General features: G+C 42.0%; 2 protein-coding genes across 3 annotated transcripts in view; one reads left to right on the top strand and one right to left on the bottom strand.

The window, feature by feature from the left end:
• Positions 1–4,045, top strand: part of rtkna (rhotekin a) — a 51,278-nt gene extending 47,233 nt beyond the window's left edge. For both annotated transcript variants that reach the window (XM_030782586.1, XM_030782592.1), the window contains exons 10-12: positions 842–1,007; positions 1,604–1,708; positions 3,408–4,045. In XM_030782586.1, the coding sequence (XP_030638446.1) occupies positions 842–1,007; positions 1,604–1,708; positions 3,408–4,045 (909 nt within the window). The remainder of the gene's footprint in view (positions 1–841; positions 1,008–1,603; positions 1,709–3,407) is intronic.
• Positions 4,046–8,961: 4,916 nt separating this feature from the next.
• LOC115804293 (drebrin-like protein B) overlaps positions 8,962–20,000 on the bottom strand; it is a 35,814-nt gene continuing 24,775 nt past the window's right edge. Inside the window, exons 5-15 of the mRNA XM_030764661.1 lie at positions 13,426–13,560; positions 13,218–13,295; positions 12,915–13,066; positions 12,453–12,507; positions 11,902–11,976; positions 11,500–11,605; positions 10,738–11,229; positions 9,987–10,229; positions 9,635–9,762; positions 9,275–9,326; positions 8,962–9,098 (exon numbers count right to left, since the gene is read on the bottom strand). Of these exons, the coding sequence (XP_030620521.1) occupies positions 8,962–9,098; positions 9,275–9,326; positions 9,635–9,762; positions 9,987–10,229; positions 10,738–11,229; positions 11,500–11,605; positions 11,902–11,976; positions 12,453–12,507; positions 12,915–13,066; positions 13,218–13,295; positions 13,426–13,560 (1,653 nt within the window). The remainder of the gene's footprint in view (positions 9,099–9,274; positions 9,327–9,634; positions 9,763–9,986; positions 10,230–10,737; positions 11,230–11,499; positions 11,606–11,901; positions 11,977–12,452; positions 12,508–12,914; positions 13,067–13,217; positions 13,296–13,425; positions 13,561–20,000) is intronic.

The raw sequence follows: 20,000 nt of genomic DNA, 5'->3' as shown, positions 1-20,000 counted from the left end.
TCTACCAGCTAGACAGCTTAGCATCATAGGAGTGAGACATGCGGTCATGTCACACACTTGTCTGAACTTTGTTTTCCTGCGTTACATCATAACCAGATCGTTTTTCATCATCATCATCATCATCATAGAGGTGACATATTTTCCTTGGTGAGTCACAGAGAGATCAACGGAGAACAAATCTTACTGGGCAGTCACCCAAGCTGTCTTCCACGATACAACACACTGGCCAGCTGTACTGATACTTTAATTGATGGGGTGGTGATGGAGTAGCATGAGCTCTGGAGGAGTCCTGCTGACCCCTACTGGCTGAAATGTGAATTACATGTTAAATGATTGAGAGGAAGAAAATGTACATATGTGTAGTTAGTAAGATGGAGGTTTTGAGTCTGCTGACATCTCAGCTTGTTTACCTGTCACAAAAATGCTGTAAATACTGCGTAATTTTACCTTCGACAGCTCAGTGTTTTTTCACCATTTTGTTCTTTCCTAAACCAGTTCTGTTGATGGAGATTTGACACAACTCACAGATGTGATAGTTGGGTTTAACCAAAGCAGAATGTAATGAGAAACACTGTGTGCTCACCAGTGCCCTGTGACCTAAGTCATTTTAAAACAATATGCAGTCAACAGTTCAGTCATAGTCTCAGGGAAAGTAGCCGTCCAATCACAATCTAGACTTAGGTAACTGTCCAATCACAGTCTTTGGACTAGGTAACGATCCACTAGCAATCTTGGGGTAGGTAGCTATGCAACTGTCTGGTCACAATCTTGGAGACACACACACACACAAAAATTGTCTGTTCGTGAAGCATTGTGTTTCTGTGTGTTTTATGTAACCTAGGAGACGAGAATACGAGCGTCAGAGAGGGATCCCCACAGTAAAGCCCAGAGTATCTGTATCAGTAATCGTTACGGAGGTGAAGAGGTCACGCACACGCTCGCCGCAGACACACGCGAGGACACACAGCGCTGGATGGAGGCTTTCTGGCAACAGTTTTATGACATGAGTGAGTAGAGATAGAGATCCATTCTTTTCCTCCTCTCTTGTTCAGGATCATCGCACACCATTCCCAGATCTCTACCTGACTCGCCTGCTACCTGACAAGGATCGATGGAAACGTCAAGGTTCAAGATACAGCGGATAGTTTCTGCCTCACTTTTCTTCTTTTCTTTCTTACTAAAGTCTCAGCACCATGGTAATGTCCTGTCTGTACAGCAGTAACATCCTGTCCATGTTGCCTCTCTCCTCTTTTCAAACTTGTCTGAATGTCCCGTTCCTAGCGGAGATCAGCAGACTCCGCCCTGTAGTGTACTGACGCAGTGTTTCTGCAGTGGGCAGTTCTGTTTTTGGAGGTCTTGTGGGTGTGCACGTTTTTAGGATTTGGGTTTTTAGGTCTGACAATAACAAAAGTCTATTCAGATAATGACTGAGAATCCACTAAAGCCCCATAAATACACTGGCCTACTCCACTTATTAAATATAATAACATGAGTGGAAATAAGGGTTTGTTTACTCTTTTTTTTTTGTTTTTGAGAACAGGTCACAACAGGTTTGTTTACCTTCAGAGTGAACTTGATTGCAATGTTTTGTCGCCCCCTGCAGGTCAGTGGAAGCAATGCTGTGATGAGCTGATGAAGATAGAACTGCCATCACCACGGAAACCGGCCATTGTCACCCCAAAGCAGGGCTCACTTTATCATGAGATGGGTAAGACAGTGTAGCTGGAGCTCTGGTTGTATATTATACGTGCTTACCAAAACATGGATTACAACCAAAATGAGTGTCTTAATCAAAGCATGTTAATGTTTTAAATGAGTGGCTTGTCTAAAGCTTGTTAATGATTTTGAATAGCTTGCCTTAATTAAAGCATCTGAGTTTAGATGTGTTGAGTGACGTGTTAGGACCACCTAAACACATTACCCTCTGAATGTGCTTGGTTAGGGAATGTGCTTTGCATTCCCTCAGTTAGACATCTTGTTCATTATCAGAGTGTTCGGAGACATTTGACAGTTTTTTCCCCATCTAATAAGTGTGTGCAGCTTTAATGAATGTCTACAAAATTCCCGTTGTGATACATAATGATTATGGACCCATTTCAAGAAATCCCAAAACAGCAATCACAAGATAGGGATGGGGCCTCCAATCATAACCCAACAAAGACCACACACTGTCTCCTGTTATTAACAGCACAACTGTGTGTGTGTGTGATACTAACATTGTGTGTGTATGTGTGTGTGTGTATGTGTGTGTGTGTGTGTGTGTGTGTGTGTGTGTGTGTATGTGTGTGTGTGTTTGTGTGTGCTGTTATGCATGGTTCTCTCTTTCTCAGTCTACTGTCAGGTCTTTACCTCTGTCAGCTCAGACATTCTGATTCATATTCTGTGGATGAAAGAATTTCAACCTACAGTATGCTAATTTTCTCTCTTTTTCTCTCTCCCTTTCTCTCTCCAATTTTCCCTCGTTTTCCGTGGCTCTGTTCTGTCTCTGTCCATTCCCTTGTATACAACTTGTTTTCTTTTTCTCCATCTTGCCATCACTCACTTTATTACCCTGAATCATCACTGTAATGTGGACCAACCTCATTCTCTCCTCATTAAAACCTTTACTTACACATGTTTCTCTCACACCTTCCAAAAATCGCCCTCTTAACTTGTCCAAATGGGTGTAAACACAACCTTCACCATGACACCACCACCACCACGATGTTTTCATTTTTATCACGCCCCACCCTCACCCCTGTGTGCTTCCCCCTAAATCCGTCACCCTCCCCCCTGTCCGTGTGACCCTAAAGCGAGCCCCCTTCCTGCGCCCTCCTGTGAGGGGTTGCTCCTGCAGGATAACGCTGTTTCTGCTGAGATACGCGCTCTCCTCTCCTCTTACTACAGCGACAGGTGAAGTAACACAGACCCACCTGTGTGGGCCAATAGTGCAGTTAACCCACCTTTAACCCCACCCCTCCAACTCTGCTCCTGTCAGCTCACTGAGTTTGTTACCTGTGCATCACTGAGGGTGGGAGGGTGTTGAACCAGGTTCCATGAGTAGGGAAGTGAAACAACAATGAAAATTATTGACCATGACAAATTTCAAGATGACGTCAACAGTTTCAAAACTAGCGGTCATTGTTCTCTCTAGTAAAGGACTGAAAAGCTCCAGAGTTGTCCGTATTTGAGTCATAACAATAAAGGTAGAGTTTGTGAGTGAACATTTGCTCACAGCATTTCTCTAAAAGTATAGCAGAAAATTCTGCACAATGATGGACTTATCAGTGACTTTACAAAGGTACCACATGCAAAATACGCCATTTAATGAGTTAATTAAGGAGAGTTTTATCTGGTTTCATTGCATAACTTTTCAGAAGACCTTTCATATTCAGCTTTCTTATGGACTTTTTGCCTCTTTTTCCCAGTTATTGACACATCTGACGACATCGGCACGGTGACAGACATCCTCACGCATCGCATCGAAGACTTTGATCTGACGAGCGGGCACGGAACCACGCCCGCCTGGATGTCCCTCTTCGACGAGTCACCCAGGTCCCCCCAGTGTCCCTCCCGCCTCTCCGCGCACAGCCCCGGCCCCAGCCCCAGCCCCGGACGTTTCCGGGGCCGACGCCCACGCAGCCCCCGCAGCCCCCGCTGCCGACGCACCCCTGGCCTGCTCTCCTCCGAGATCAGCCTGACGTCCGACAGCGACAGCCCCTGTAGCACCAGCCCCTGCTCGCACCACCACGGCTGGTCTGAAACACCCTCCTCCTCCTCCTCCTCCCGCTTCCGCCCACGCACCCTCTCACTGGACGCCAAGCTGACCAGCCTCCGAGGGCGGGGCTACAGCAGCGTCCAGCGCTCCTGTCAGATGGCCACGTCCGTCGCCGCGGTTCCTCGACCCACCCAGACGGTTCTCTCCTCCTCCAGTTCCACCTCCAGTAACAGCTCCAGCGAGGGGGGCCAAGACGCGGCTTTCTCCCGCCCCTCCATTGCACGCCGAAGCCTCAGGAACCTGCGAGCCAAACTGGACCCTCGGAACTGGCTCCAGAGTCAAGTATAGCTCCCAGTCTGACCCCCCTGAACAGGAATATGAATATAGATATGTATTTGTGTGTATGCGTGTGATATAAGTAATATAATTCAATAGGAGCCGAAGGCTCGGAGGCTTTTGTTCTTCGTCTATCTCTGGAGGGAACTGGAATGATAGAAACTCAAGGACGACACAAGACTGGTGACATTGCGTTCTGTAACAGGCGTATCTAAAGATTGGGAGATTACTTGCGTATGATGTTCTTTTGAGTTACTGCGACAACAAGAGTCCTGTTAAGTGAATTAAAACCTCAGTGACCTGCAAACGCAGTACATGCAAGCCTACACTGTTCATTCACAGACTGTTAAGCACTGCACTGCAGCCCTGAACGAAAAACAAAGCAGATGACATGCAACACTGGGGCTTCGTCCAATCAGCTGGCCTGGTGAATTTTCTCCTCTGGACTATTGGTCTAATGCATCCACGCGACAACATGACTTCCAAACCACACACACACACACACTTCTGCCTGCTTCTTCACACTGGCTTGTGTGTGTCACAGGGAGAAATGATCTGCTGTGAGTAGTTATGAACGTTCATGAAATGAGTAGTTATTCATTTCATGAACGTTGTTTTAATACCTTAAGCATATGCCACGTAAAGATTATGAAATATTGGGAAATCAGAACTGAAAAGGATTTATAGATATAAATGGACAGATAGTCAGTTCAATAAAATAAAAACAATAAAGCAATCGGCATAAAGTAACAAAGCCAGAGGAGTGAGGGCAAACAATGGCTAGATGTCGTCAGCATTTCTGATCAAACACACAGTACCTGAACACGGATAGTTTTCACTGGAAAAAATAAGATTCAGAACCACCACAAATGTTTGGTTTCCAGAAAGTGGATGTTGTCCAACCTCTGAAACTAAAAAGCTTCCACTTGGTAAATTTTTAGAAGTGATAATTTCATGTTAATTACACAGCTATGCTTGCAGTTGGTGAGGCGTGTGTGAGTCTCTGTAATGTAGGTTGTATTAGAGAGCTTGGTGGCTGATGTTATATAATGTTTTTAATATAATGTGATTTGGGCTGTCTGCTCCCTGTTACCGTGATGACCTCAGGATGACCTCTTGACCTTCATCTCTCTAAACTGTACCACGACCCCATTCACCTATATATATATATAAAAATAAAACACACACACACACACACACACACACACACATATATAGCTGTCTTGGGTCCTTGTTATAAGCGTTTGGTAGAAACCGACTGGGGATTCACATCACTGAAGCCATACTGTGTATTTCTATAGTTTTAATACTGTACGCGAAAGATGTCATATTCCCTTTGAATGAAAGTTCTTTAAAGGTCAAGCACGGCTCCCCTCTGTCTGTCTGTTGTGTGGTTGTTGATTATGGCTTTTGTTCTGAGATATCCCAGAACCATAATTCTGTTGCTTTTTTTTCTCTTTCTTTTTCTTTTTGGTAATAAGTGAAAAACAAAAAAAGAAAGAAAGAAATAGAAGATGGTTACTCTTGCTCCGGAGCTGTCTTGCCCTGTCAGTGTGATTCTGTCATGTCAGTAAGATTAATGAGCCAGTTATGAGAAATACATAACTATAAATAGATAACTAAGAGATATGTAATAAAGATTCCTGCCTCTTGTTACATGGTACTTACACCTCAGTAGAGGAATTCTGTGAATCCAACAGACTGTGGAGTTAAGACAAATATATATATATATTAACAGAAAAGTCTATGTACATGGTTTTATATCAATACAATTATCTGTAATCTCTCTCAGCTTTCAAAGAAAAGAATAGATTTGTAATAAGGAAATGATGCTAAAAAAAAAAATCGCAGTCAAAAACGGTGGTAAAGGTCTAATGCATGTTTTGCATGGGGACTGATGATGATGATGATGATAATGATGATGATGATGACGTTCTCAGCCAGAACAACCTCAGGATTTGTTCATTGTGTTTGCCAAACCTCGATCTTTAACCTCTGTCCTGTAACAGTCATACGAGTCAATGTACACTAATTTGTATGATCACTATCTATAGTCATGTGACAGAGAGGGGTTTTGTCTTTTGTCCGCACCTGTGTGTAGTGTATGGAGACAGTCAGTTAAGTGAGAATAACAGGAACAACATTGACCTCTGTGGTAGACTTTGGTCAGTGCACAGAACCTTACCCTTCTGTGTCTCTGTGTTAAAGATGATATAGTGTATGTCACTGTGTTAACAGAGATGGTATAATATAGTGTATGTCACTGTGTTTGAGGCCCTCTGTCAGAAGTCACAACCTCACTCTGTATGGAAATCTCTACATTCATTTAAACAGCATTTGTCATTGTAAAGTTTTGTAATTTAACAGTTTGTTGCTTTTTGTTAAAGTTGTATTTGAGCGTATAGATTTTTATAAATACAGTTATACTGAGATTGTAATTTCATGGTGTGACTACAGATGGGATGATTGATGTGGACTGATGTTAACTTGGACATGAATATTCTCTGTCACCAGACTTTGTGCATGTCATTGGAAAGGTTAAAATAAAGAACAGAATCTATTGAACTAATTCTACATGTAGAATAACTAAATGCTAAATAATTACTGAAATTAAAAGTAATTGAATAAGTGAAACTGTCTGATGCATTTTTATGATTTTTATGAAATAGGGCAACTATTTCCCCAAACACATTAAATGAGAAACATCTCAATACATTTTATCATATAACCTGATAAAAATAAAAAAAATCAAACGGCAAAATCAAAATTCATTATCAAATCACTGACGGAAAAGACAACACTACAAAACGTGGTTTGGACTTGATTTATTTTACTGTTTGTGAAAAAACAAACAAACAAACAAACAAAAAAACTGACAAACAAAGCAAACCAAATATGTGTGCTTTTAAATGTTTAATGATAAAGATACAGCTTTTAGCAATGTACTTAAGTTTTATTGTGAATTAAGAGAAAAAATCTGGTGTGTAAAAGTTTAGACTGTTAGCATAGCATACCCATAATCTGCTTTAGGCTCTGTTCCTATCTCTTTTTTGCCTGTCTTTTTTTAGAGAGTCAGCTGAGACCAGGGGTTTACTAGAACAGAAACCACTGAATAAGTGAGCTTTTTTTTTTTAAGAGTTCAATATAGTTAATCAATGATTAAAGCACAATGCCAGAACTGGGGAAGAAAACATTTGTGGTTTATGATGACTGAAATGATTAGGAAAGAGTTTCAAACGTGAAGTAAAACTAATCAAAATCCATCGGAAAAAATGCATAGGCCAGGGCATCCATCAGAGAAAAGGAGTATATATATTTATATTTTATTTCTAAGTGATAAATAAGTTACTCGTACAATCAAGACTATTCTGTGTGTCCTCTATTGCATTTACAAAGAGTGAACAACATATAGTTATGGTATATGGATTCACTGAATTATAGTAAATGGGATTATAATCCAGTTTCATTGCCCAATACACTGTCTGCCAGTTTCACTTCAATTCCTTATGGACGTTTGGAAACAGTACATCTCAACAAAACAAGCATTAAGAGTGAAACAAAACATAATGAAAAACAGTCACCGAGATACTCCTGCCATCCTTATGCACTCCAATGAATAATATGTGTTAATTTGGAATTTGAATACCCTCGGAGTAAAACACATTTCATGTTAGGAACCTCCTGACTTTTTTAAAAGGCACGGTTCAGTCCTGTCATTTGCAGCAGAACTCCCAGTATAAAACACACCTGCCCAGAATGAAGGACTATACTGGTGGATACATAAGTGTGAATACATTCTCAAGCGTGGTTGCATATTTATATACTCTTACATAAACTTTTTGAAATATGTCTGAAACATTAATGAGAAAAGCATCATAAAAAAAAACAATTACCCAAAAACCTTTATATAAAGAATAAGCGGCTAGTGACTTCTTAGCGTGCATTCTGATAGACATTTGTAGTATTGTTTAAGGTGATGTTAAACATTCTCCTTAGAGATAATTGCTCCACAATGACAGTAAATGACAGTAATGCATATTACAATTCATGACAGTAGTATCTCTTAAACATTTGGACAAGATGGGAAAAAATTATACATATGTATTTCATGACAAAAAAGAACAGTAAAAGAACAGACTGCTTGTTTGCTTGCAGGTTTTTCAGAAGTAAAGCTACATTTTGGGGTGTGGGCATGATACCAGAAATCAATCTAACATTACATAGTTTCTCAGGTTAGACATGTCCAACCTTCAATCCAAAACAGACAAAAACTGTCCATTTTAATCACATCAAGCTTCAATCCAAAACAGATGAAAACTATCCATTTTTAATCAAATAAAACTTCCCCCCAAAAAACTGATGAAAACTGTTCTTAATCAATCCGACCTTCATCCCAGAACACTGACAAAACTGTCCATCTTAAATTAAACCAAGTACCACCTCTACTGACCGACAAAACTGTCCATCTGTAATTAAACCACCACCTCCTCTCACTGACAAAACTGTCTGTCTGAAATTAAAGCAAGTACCACCTCTACTGACTGACAAAACTGTCCATCTGAAATTAAACCAAGTATCACCTCTACTCAACTGAGGAAACTGTCCATTCAAAGTCAAGCCAAAGTGGTATTGCTGTACGCCTCTGAGTGTGTTATCTGTCTTTAATGGGGGACAGGAAAGGGTGTGTGACAGGAGACGGGTGTGTGAAGGACACAGTGAGCCACACTGAGGCAGTTCGCTCAATATTCTGGACAAGTGAAGAACGAATGAATGGATGGATGGATGGATGTGTATTTGTCACTGAATGGTACACTGAGTAAGTTGAAGGCAGACTGTGGCGCACTCTGCTGGTGATAGACGGAGTCTCAGTCCCTGAGGACGGATGTCTGAGGGAATGAAGAGTTGTCTGGAAACAATGCCACAGTTCCCTAAATGGTTTCCACGTAGTTCGCTGGGAAGAGACCCTGGCGGCCATCTTTGCTGAACCCCCTCCACCAGGCTTTATCCACCGTTTCCACGGCTCTGATGATGTCACCTGGCTCGAAGGACAGCTCTGTTTCATCCTCTGTGTACGACACAGTTACACCAGATTATAAAGAGAGATCTCAACATAAGTGTGTGTGTGTGTGTGTGCGTGTGTGTATGTATGTGTTTGTGTAAATATATAAATGGTTTGGGTGTGTGTGTATGTGTGTGTGTGTGTATTTACAGAGAACAAACAGCACGGAGAGAAACACTGACCTGCTTGATAGTCGTAGAGTGCTCGCACACACAACTGTCCGTCTGATGGTGACTGACCAATGAAAAAAGTTCAGTTGATATCAGAATGATGCATAAAGTGTTAAAAGTTAACACCATTAAAAAGTGGAAATGATCTTTAATTCCACTGATTTAAATAAACTGATTTCCTGTTTTATTTGTTGTGGGCATGTAAAGCCCTTTGAGACTTTAAATAGTGATACTGGGCTCTAAATAATCTTGAACTTGACCTTGACCTTGACAAGACAACGTTTTTTTAAAAACTCGTCATCCAGTGTTCACTACTGTTCAAGCAGAAGGACTGTTCACTTGGCTTTTTTTCATCTTTTAAAGTGTTTTTACCTCCTCTCCATTTTCAGAGCCATACTGTCCTGGACTCTCGGCAGTCTGCTCATCCTCAGCGTTGTCATGGTTTCCAGTGCAGCATTCTGGGCTGCCCTGTCTCAGGTCACATGACTCTGTGAAGTGACCTGTTTGACATACAGATGACATATGAAGGCATTGTGAACAGTTATAGGCGCTGTCATGAATTCGAGCCTAGACAGCTCAAAAAATATATAAAACTCCTGTTCGTAGCATTTGAAAGCATACACAAACCTTTCTCATACAAGAGTAAGAGAGTAATATCTGTGACACCAGACTAACTGGGTAATTTGAAGTTTATGTGACTATGTGTGAGAAATAATACCTGTACCATTCTGAGTCACATGGTTTTGTTCTAAATCCTCCTCGTCGCTCACTCCGTTCTCCTCTGCCTCCCCTGACTCCTCACAGTCCTCCGTCTGCTCCACAGGAGTTGGTTCTGCCTGGTCCACCTCTGGCCTAAAGTCTTCAACCCCTCCTGCAGACTGATCCTCAAACTCCTCCTCTGCAGTTCCCTCTACCTCCACCAGGGGGCGAACTTCTGCCTCTTTGGACCTGGGCTCTGGCTCTGGCTCTATAAATGTTTCTTCTTTAGCATCACAAGCTGAGGAGGGTTTCTCCTCCTCTGTGTGCTCTTGCTCCTCCTCTGCTTTTTCTTCATCTTCTTCTTCTTCTTCTTCCTCTTGCTCCTCAACCAGTACTGCTTTGTATGTAACGCTCCCCTCTGGTTCCATGTCACTGAGCATGCATGTAGCTGTGTAGAGAGACAGAACATATCAGTAACATCCCAGTAAAACTTTGTCCATATACTGTTTGCCGCTATTTTTGGTTCGCTGCTTTGCCTCCATTTTCCTTTGTTACTGAAGTTTTAGTTGGACTGGATTCAAAGCACTACCAGGAAAACCGTGTGTTGAATATCAAAGAGACATACTGGACATATTCCTTTCCAGTTGATTCAGGGTTTGTGGTCACATAGAGGAAAAGTCATCTAGAAGTTTCAGTTACTTTAAATCCATGACTAACCAAAGTTCCAGGTCTTAGACAAGCAGACACAGTACACTTTGATGGATGAGTAAACTTACCATCAGCCTGCGGTGGGTCCTCAGGCAGAGGTGCAGTCGGGGCCAGTGGGATTGGAGCAGGTTCCTGCCTGCTCTGAGTGGGAGAAGACGAGGACTCCGTCTCCTCCAGCCTAGCCAGCAAACCCGGAGAGGCTGGAGGGGCAGAGGGCTGTGTGCTGCCTGCCGACGGTGCACCGTAGCTGGGGGGAGAGCTCTGAGGTGGAGGGGGTCTAGTGGGGGGTGGGCTGGGCAACGAGGTCACAGGTGGAGGGGTGCGCAGAGGCGATGTAGACGAAGACGAAACGGGAGCGGGCTGGCGGTGGGGGAATGTGATTGGACGAAAGTTGGGACTGGGCGGAGACACGGTTCTGTTTAGGGGTGTGCCGGGGGAGCGGGAGAACGGAGAGTTCTGGAAGGGGCTGATGGGAGAGGTGGGAAGGCTGTTGTCGGACTTCTCGAAGATGAAGGCAGTGTCGGTCAGACTGCGCTGGTAACGACGGAATGGAGGTTTGACTGAAAAGCACAGAGAGACACACAGCAAAAGACATGTTAACAAAACCAGCAATAAGCCTCCACAAATACAACAAAATGATCAAGACTCCAGCCAAAACAATGAGAAAAACAAAAGGAGGAAGAATACATTTAACTTCCAAGCGTTGCTCCAAAGATCCAATGCAAAGATGTTTTATTGTAGTCAACTGTATGAAACAGTGAAACACAAAGACAAACAAATAGACAAACATAAAAAGAGTCCTATTAAGGACCTGGGGATGGCACTCTTACCTGTGCGTGGGGATAAAGGACTGGCCGGACTCTGTGAAGATGAGGAAAGCTGTCTGAAAAACTCCCGTGGGTTCATTGTGCGCTGGGAAACAAGTGCTGCTGCCTCCTAGTGGTCACAAAAGGAAACGTCATCTAAACAAGCTTTATGATCAAGTGTGTTCTTATATGCGAGAAATTGTTCAAGGGATTTAGGTTTAATCACAAATCAGGTCACAAATCCTGCTCTTTCAGTTAGCGATAGACATCTACCTGCTCTATAGCCAATGAATATTAAGTTTCTACAGCCCTATACCTTCTTAAAGGAGTCCCATTTCTGAGGGTTTTTCACTATTCTGTTTAATATTTAAGACAGATGAGCAGGCCAGACAAACAAGACTGAGAGCTGTCTGAAGGCAAACTCACGGCTGCTTTCTCGATGGATTCACTGCGTCTAAAGCGAACTCTCATATCCTCCTCATGCTCCCTCTGCTGCTGCTCCTGTCACGGTCACAAACACACAGCACAGACATTTTTCACTCTGTCACGGTCACAAACACACAGCACAGACATTTTTCACTCTGTCACGGTCACAAACACACAGCACAGACATTTTTCACTCTGTCACGGTCACAAACACACAGCACAGACATTTTTCACTCTGTCACGGTCACAAACATACAGCACAGACATTTTACACTCTGTCTCAGTCACAAACACACAGCACAGACATTTTTCACTCTGCAGAATGGTCACTGGTGGAATATACATTCACATTTCCCTCGCCAGAGGAAAATCAACTCTCGAGAATGGTAGAGATTCATACAGTAATTCACCCACTCTGTCTAACAGAAGTTCACGTTACACAATCTCTCACACGCGCAATCACACACACACACACACACACACACACACACACACACACACACATAAACACACACAGTCTCTTTCACACACTCACACACACTCATCTTTACCCATCTGGCCTTCTCCTGTTTCCTCACTTCTGCCTCGAGCTGAGCCTGAATTCTCCTGAGAGATAAAAAATGACAAACATGGAGAATGTGAGCACACAGGCCACTGTTAAACTGGCCCTCTGTTCACCCTGAAAATAATCACCATGTCTGCACTGTCTACACAGTGTCAGTGCAATGTTTTCATGTCAAGGTCGTGTCTATGGTGAGATATATGCGAAATCTAACACAGTAACGTGTTACGTTTAATTTTGGTCCTTTTAGCTTCCCACATCCACTCACTGTCATAATTAGAGCTTAAAATTTATTTGAAACATTTGAAACTTTTTTTTCCTTTTAAATATAGCTTCTGCATACAGAGGCACGCACACAGACACACAAACACACACACACACACACACACTCTGAGAACTGTTGAACAGTGCATAATTTTTATTCATGGGTCAACATGGACACATTCCTGACCTCTGCTCCTCTATCATCTGCATCTTTTCATTCATCTTCCTGTCTCTCTCGTCTGCCTCTCTCCGTTCCTGTAGGATCCTCTCTCTCTCAAGACGTCTCCGCTCCTCCGCTGCCCTCCTGCGCTCTTCCTCTTTTCTCTTCTCTTCCTCACGCTAAAACAGAGAAAATGACAGACACGAGCGAGTGAGTAAATCAATCACACAGCCGTGATTTCCTGACAAAAGTAAACCGATTTCATCATCACAGTGACAAATCAGTTGAAAGGTGAAACTGCTTGTGAGAGCGAGAGGAATTCAACACAACCTCTGCTTGTGCCCAGAACGAATCCCTGTTTATCCGTCTCATCTCCATGGCAGCATTTGTCTTCCTGTAGTTGGTACCCTAAGGAGATGAAAGCGAGAGAAACAGAGAGGACAAGCTAGGTAAAGTCATTTAAAAAGAAAGAAAGAAAGAAACAAAGAATGACAACGAGAGAGTTGCTCAGGCTTGTAACTGTGTGCAGTAAACTCACGACTGTCTCCTCCTTTTCCACAGGCCTGGAGTGTCTCCTCATTCTATCCAACGGAGGGCGTGCTTTCGTCATAACCGCTCCAATCTTCTCCTCTGTCACGTCGTCTTTGCTCAGAGCAGTTACACACACAGCCTCCTGCAAAGGAGAGAAGGACAGAGGTGTGAGAAAGAGGGGGAGATAGAATCAGAAGCGTCAGTCATGTGGGGTACAGAGAGAAAGTAACAGAGCAATAGCACTTCTACCATAAAAAAAAAAATCTAAATAAATGATCAACATGTTCACGCTTGGCACAAGCGTTCTTTCAAATTTATCTCCAATGTTTTAGGATGAATCCCAGAGACAGGGTTCAGTCATTTTAATTTATAGGAAAGCAGTTGATGAGGACCCTTTGAGAGGTTTAGTTATGCTCTTGTATAGATGGAAATGGAGACACAGTGACTACAACCATTCTGGGTTTTTTTATCTCAGTGTATGCTTTTCACATCAGCACACTTTAAACTGCCGGATTTGAATTGGCTTTGAAAGATTTGCTAAAATAAAAAAGTCACATCTCACTGCACAGATACTCTGGCAAAGGTCATAAATTTGGGGGGAAAAAAATCTAAGAGAGAAAAAAAAAAGAATGAGGGGGACGAGTCCCACTCTGTCTATCTGTTCCTGTGTCGTGTTCCAAACATACTGTGGGAAAGCTTCCCAACCGGTCTCCATCTGGAAGAAGACTGTAGAACCACATCACAGTCTAACAGCTCTGGTAATTTAAATAGAGAGACTGACAACACAAATACATTCTGAACCATATCAAGACAAGAGAAAGACTGAGAGAGAGAGAGCGAGGTAGAGCACAAGAGAGAGACAGAGAGAGAGAGAGAGACACACACACAGACAGACAGAGAGGGGGAGAGAGAGAGAGAGAGAGAGAGAATTCCGAGAACTTTACTTCTTTGTTCCTCTATGAACTGAACAATACTTGCAGATGTTACAGTATGTGTGTGTATGTGATTTAGCAACCACAGCCGGAGAGAACAAAGTGTTCTCCTGTCACACACACTGCACACAAAACCTATACATACACACACACACACACACACACTTATACAGTTCAGATGTTCCTCCTTCACATACTCATTAGATGTCTTCAAGTGTGTCTCTCTGACACACAGAAAGCAGAAGCACATCAGTTGTTCCCATTAAATGAAAATAGAGAAGGGAGAGAACGTTCCAGAACGAAGAGCGGAGCAAGAACACTGCAGATCCAGGGGGGTTACATTTATTTCCTGTCGGCTCTTCGGCCAAGACTGTACTTTACCGAGACATCTGTACGAAATGTGAGGCTCAGCCCCAACCTGACAAACTTTATATTTGGGAATGGCAGAAACACAGAACAGTACAGCGCAAACCAAACGACAGACAACCCAAACAACAACAAATGATGTTAAATATGAGGTGCAACGTGGCTGTTATTAACCTATATAGCAAACGCGTAAATTTCAGTGCGCCAATTGTTTGCAAGAGCCCTTTTATATATATGTGTATACACACACACACACACACACACACACACACACACACACACACATATATATATATATATATATATATATATATATATATATATATATATACACACACACACACACACACACACATATTCGTGTCTTTTTCACAATTAAAAAAGTCACTTAGGTCGATTTTCTAATACTAAAAAAGTCTATGCCTCCAAAGATTGTATCTGCATAATGAAGTAATTGCACACATGCTATTACATGCGTAATTAGCGCTTGAATGAAGTCCTGCAGAGGGAGTTGTCGGCTCGGGGTCGGAGTGAAGGAGACAGGGAACGGTAGGGAGGAGAGAAGGGTTGAGGTAAGACGTGCCCGAGAGTATAGCGTCACTCTGTGAGTCTTGGCTTTAGTTCCAGCTCTGAAAAACCACAACTTTGAAACAGATCTCCATACTGTTCGCTCGTACTGTTGTGTACCGTACAAATGAGTACAAATGTGTTTTCCACTCATGTTACGTTTACATTTTTCAGCGTACAGCTTCAACACTCAGCTAGAACAATTTACAATTTACAAACCTCAAACAGCGCTTTTCTGTAATTAGCCTAAATGTGACTTGGATGAGGGTTTTTTTTTTTGCCCAGGACAATACATAGTGAAACAAGGCTCTTCGTTTTCTTTCCCTCCACGTTCTTTCTTCGCCCCTCTCTCATCCAGGGGGTGTAGAGCGGAAATGATGGAAGTTGGCGTCATCATTAAAAGAGCGTTTATTCACTGATATGAAGTTAGCACAAGAGCCCACGCACATTAATGCAAACAGTTCCATTAAAACCTAACGCACTCACTCCCCTTTGCGTATCAGAGTCATACCACTGCCTGCCTGAATTATTAATGGAACTACCACTATTGCTACCAATATCCCAGGTGTTGCCACCTCTATTACTCTTGCTGCATGTACTGCTAGTAGGACTACCTCAGCAACGTCCTCTACCTTCACTCTACTGAACGCGCAAACTAACTGCACCGCTAACTGTTGCTTCAGCTACATCGGTGACAACTGTATTATTTTTGGTAAGAAATATCTACCAACCTGAGTTAGTCTGTGCCTATGTGACTATCATGGCTTTCCGTTAGCGTGTGAGCCGTTACTGCGGACTTCTTCAAAGCCTAATTCAAAAGCGCTTCTTTATATTTTCATTGTCTCGTCCTTTCCTAAAATTAGCTATACGAGTAAAACGGTTTTTTTTTCTTTAATGCATTCAACTGGCTGTGAAAGCACTATTTAAAGATTTTTACAGTTAGTTTCTGTGGCGGGTGCACACAATGAAAGAATAAGAGGCCAATTAGTCTAATTACAGAGTCGTGCACTCTCACTATTTCCTGAAGTCTTAACTATTGAGCGTTGAATATCAGCTTTAGCAGTGCGCAAATGCCTCAAAACTCCAACGACAGAGTTGTTGTAATAACCTATACGAATTCATTAAAGAACAAAAAAGGGCAAAAGTTTCCTTTGACTGCTTCCAATGAAACACAATCCACCTGATATGTCTACCTGTCAGAGGTATTAAGATGCATCTCTACTCGCTTAGACTCGTTCAGACAAGAACACAAAGAGGGAGGTGTGTGTGTGTGTTTGTGTGTGTGTGAGAGAGAGAGAGAGAGAGAGAGAGAGAGAGCGGAGCAGTAGCCGCAGGGGAATCTGTATTCCATTATTCCATTATCTTACTGTAATCCTATTTCTGATGGTGCGATTGAGGGGTTGGGAGACGGGCGCTGACAGATGAGAGCGTTTAAGCATTAGCCTCAGCACTCTCCTCCCAAATGTCCCAAAAGTTTTTTTGTTTTTTTTTTAACTGCAGGGCTGTGTCACTGACATCAGGTGTGGCAAACAGAGCGATTCTTGTTCGGTTTTGTAAATACAGTCAGTTTCTGTTTTGCCCAGACAAGACCTAAGACGAGAGCAGTAGTAAAAAGGAAAAATTGCCGTAATAACAATAGGTACAAAGCAATAAAGAGCATTCTAGACTTTGTTGAAGGATATATACAGGAGATATCGATCAGCCCATTTGGCGTAGAAACTTCTGCAATAGGCTAACCTAGTTTGGGATACGTTCGGTAGCGGCTGTTCGGGTGACACATGCTTAACAATCGCCTGCCAAGTGTAATAAAGTCCAAACGAGTGCTGTAAACCTTGACTAATCAAGAATTAATCTGAGTCATCATTCTTAATGAGGTTGGCGATGATTTCATCTCACAATGGAAGATTGAGAGCTTGCTTATTTTACAAGGACTGGAAAAGTAACACGGTTGGAAAGGCTCCTCGTAACACGTAAGCGAACATGGCACAAGAGGATCGACCGGGCGGGCTATGTTCAAACCCGTGATTGAGCTTGGATGGAGTAGGCCCATGGCTGACAGTGGGAGCTAAGAACGAACAGTAACTTCAAGTGATAAATTACAAAGGGTGAAAATTAAAAGGAAGTATCGCGTATTGACAGGATTACTCAAGGCTATTTTGGGATTTTTGGGGAGCCTTGATAATACACACATAGGCCCTGTTTACACCTTGCATTAAGATCCAATTTTGGTGATTCGATCACAAGTGGACAGCTCAAAAGTACAGGTGTAAACACATTCAATGCGCATTGAGGTCGCATCGAGATCTGATCACTCAGACCACATTCGAAGGTGGTCTGGACCGCATATGACCACATTCTTATAGCAGTGTAAACGCGAATACGAACTCGACCGCCTACTCAACTGACCGCCTAGCCAACCTCTGCTAGGCTACATTGTTTCTGCATATGCAACAAGCCTATTTTTAAAGTTCGTGAACAAAACATGCCAAAGATGGGCTGGTTAGTTTCCGCCAGGGAGGTAATTAATTTTCACATATCTCAAACTCTTGTGATACAAATGTTGTGTGGGTTATTTTATAAGTCCAGGCTATGTCGTAGGATTAAAAATTAGCCTATTCAACAGTATGGGAGAAACTTGTTCAGTTGGGTACAAATACACTAACCGCTACATCTTTATCCACAACTAATAAACTAAATGAGAACATACAGTGATTTAATTTATGAGAACTCCTGTGCACTGTGAGTGCTGGCCAACTATCCAGTCACTGACTTAAACAGCATACGTATTAGTTACGTACATGACACACATTGAGAGTTTTTGGATTCCTTCCTATAAAACCTGAAAGCGACCTAACTACTGCGAGCAAAGCAGTTTAAGTGGGGATTCACTTTAATTAAGGTAGATAAGAACAGGACAGGAATAGATTTAGACTAACTTGGGATCAGGACAGGTAGCTGGATCAGAGACATATTACAGTGTGACAGTTAAAAAAACCAAACAAACAATGTTTACACAACATCCCACGTGAAATAAACCACAAGTTATTGATTCCTGAGTAAAACTATTTGAGTCTGTCCTTACATGTCCTTACATAATGACGGAATCTTATCTAATTTGTACAGCCAACAATGAGTCTGGCATGTTTGTTTCACTTATGTCAGCCTAGTAATGGAAACATAGAGACTGAAGTCCAAAAGAAAAGAGTCTTTCCAGTTATAAAAAAGAGAGCTTCTCATGCTACAGAGCTAACAGTGTTTAGACCCTGTATCTATCCACAGTAATTAACTATATAGCCTAGATTAAGTTATGCTGCAAAAGCAGCACTTCACATACTAATTTGAAAGAAACTGAACAAATTTAAGGCATGACAGAATGGGCTTTGTTACTATAGTGTCTCTGGTGAACTCTGCGAGAGTATGTATGCGTCATTTTTTCATAATGACATATAGGCTACTAAGAGGATTACTTTTTATTAATAATAAAAACTGATACACTTTTATAAAGAAATATCTTTGGGTGGACGTTTTCTAGCTAACATGAATTAAGCAGCAAGTGTGTGGTTTCGTCATTTATGGTTTTCAGTAGAGCCCCATCGATAAATTGGCATGCCGATATTATCGGCAGATATGAGCCAATTGCAGATAAATCGGTATCGGCATTTATAACGGCAGATAAATGACAATTAATAAAAAAAACTGAGAGATGGAGGATGGAGCCTTCAACCATGTTATGACATTTTTGTCAGCCATGCCTGGTTTTGCTTAAGTTACAGTCGGTGCATTAGAAATGATTGAACCAGAGGGGACACGCAAATAAACGTGAGCTGAACAAGTAACTCTTTCAAATGTGTAATGTGAAATCCCAGAGTCACAAGTCTTCGTCGCAGATGCAACAGCATCAACAGCAGCGTTTACTCTGGGTCACGGTATCAGTTTACTGCATTACTCATCAAAACTTGAATATATTTTGTTGTACTTTTGTTCAAAGTACTATTTATAACAATAAAACAAGTTTATTTCATAACTGCATTATGTCATGTTATCTTGGTGAGGACTCTTAAATAACTACACATAACAAATGTTGGGGAAACTCTTTGTTTATGTTATGTTTCTGGGAAAAAAAAAAAAAAAAGAACATCGGCCTCAGATTTTTAAATCCTCAAGTATCGAAATCAGTATCAGTCTTAAAAATCCTATATCCGTCGGGCTCTAGTTTTCAGCTTAACTAATGTAAGTATCACAGATGTACAATAAATCAAACAAGTTATGTTGTCAACGCGCTAAAGTAAAATAAACTACATTTCTATGGCTATAGTGGGGGAGGGGGGGGGGGGGGGTTCTCATGAGTTTTCAAAGCTTCTGCAAAACGTCACTTGGTTGGTCAAACAAGTCACTGCATCTCCATATCACATCAACTCCTCCCTTCCCTCTTACAGCTCTCCATTCATCGCTCCCAATCACTTAGACCCCGCCCTTCAACGCCTTCAAATCACAGACTTATTAAGCAAATTTTTGGCTCTAATTGCCCTCCATACAGGGACTGAATGCTATCACGTAGTGACATAACAGTCTAAGGTGTCTCATCCTTTAATGAGTGTGAGGCAATGGTGGATCACCCTTTTCCAACTCTTTAGTCTGGAGCCAGTTAATGAGCCATTTTCATGGTCTGCTCTCCTAACATGCCTGAGTTTACAGCTCGACTGGGACAGGGATCTGC

Source organism: Chanos chanos, chromosome 1 (assembly GCF_902362185.1).
Source record: "Chanos chanos chromosome 1, fChaCha1.1, whole genome shotgun sequence".
Classification (NCBI taxonomy): Eukaryota; Metazoa; Chordata; class Actinopteri; order Gonorynchiformes; family Chanidae; genus Chanos; species Chanos chanos.
This window is presented reverse-complemented; position numbering and strand designations above follow the sequence as displayed.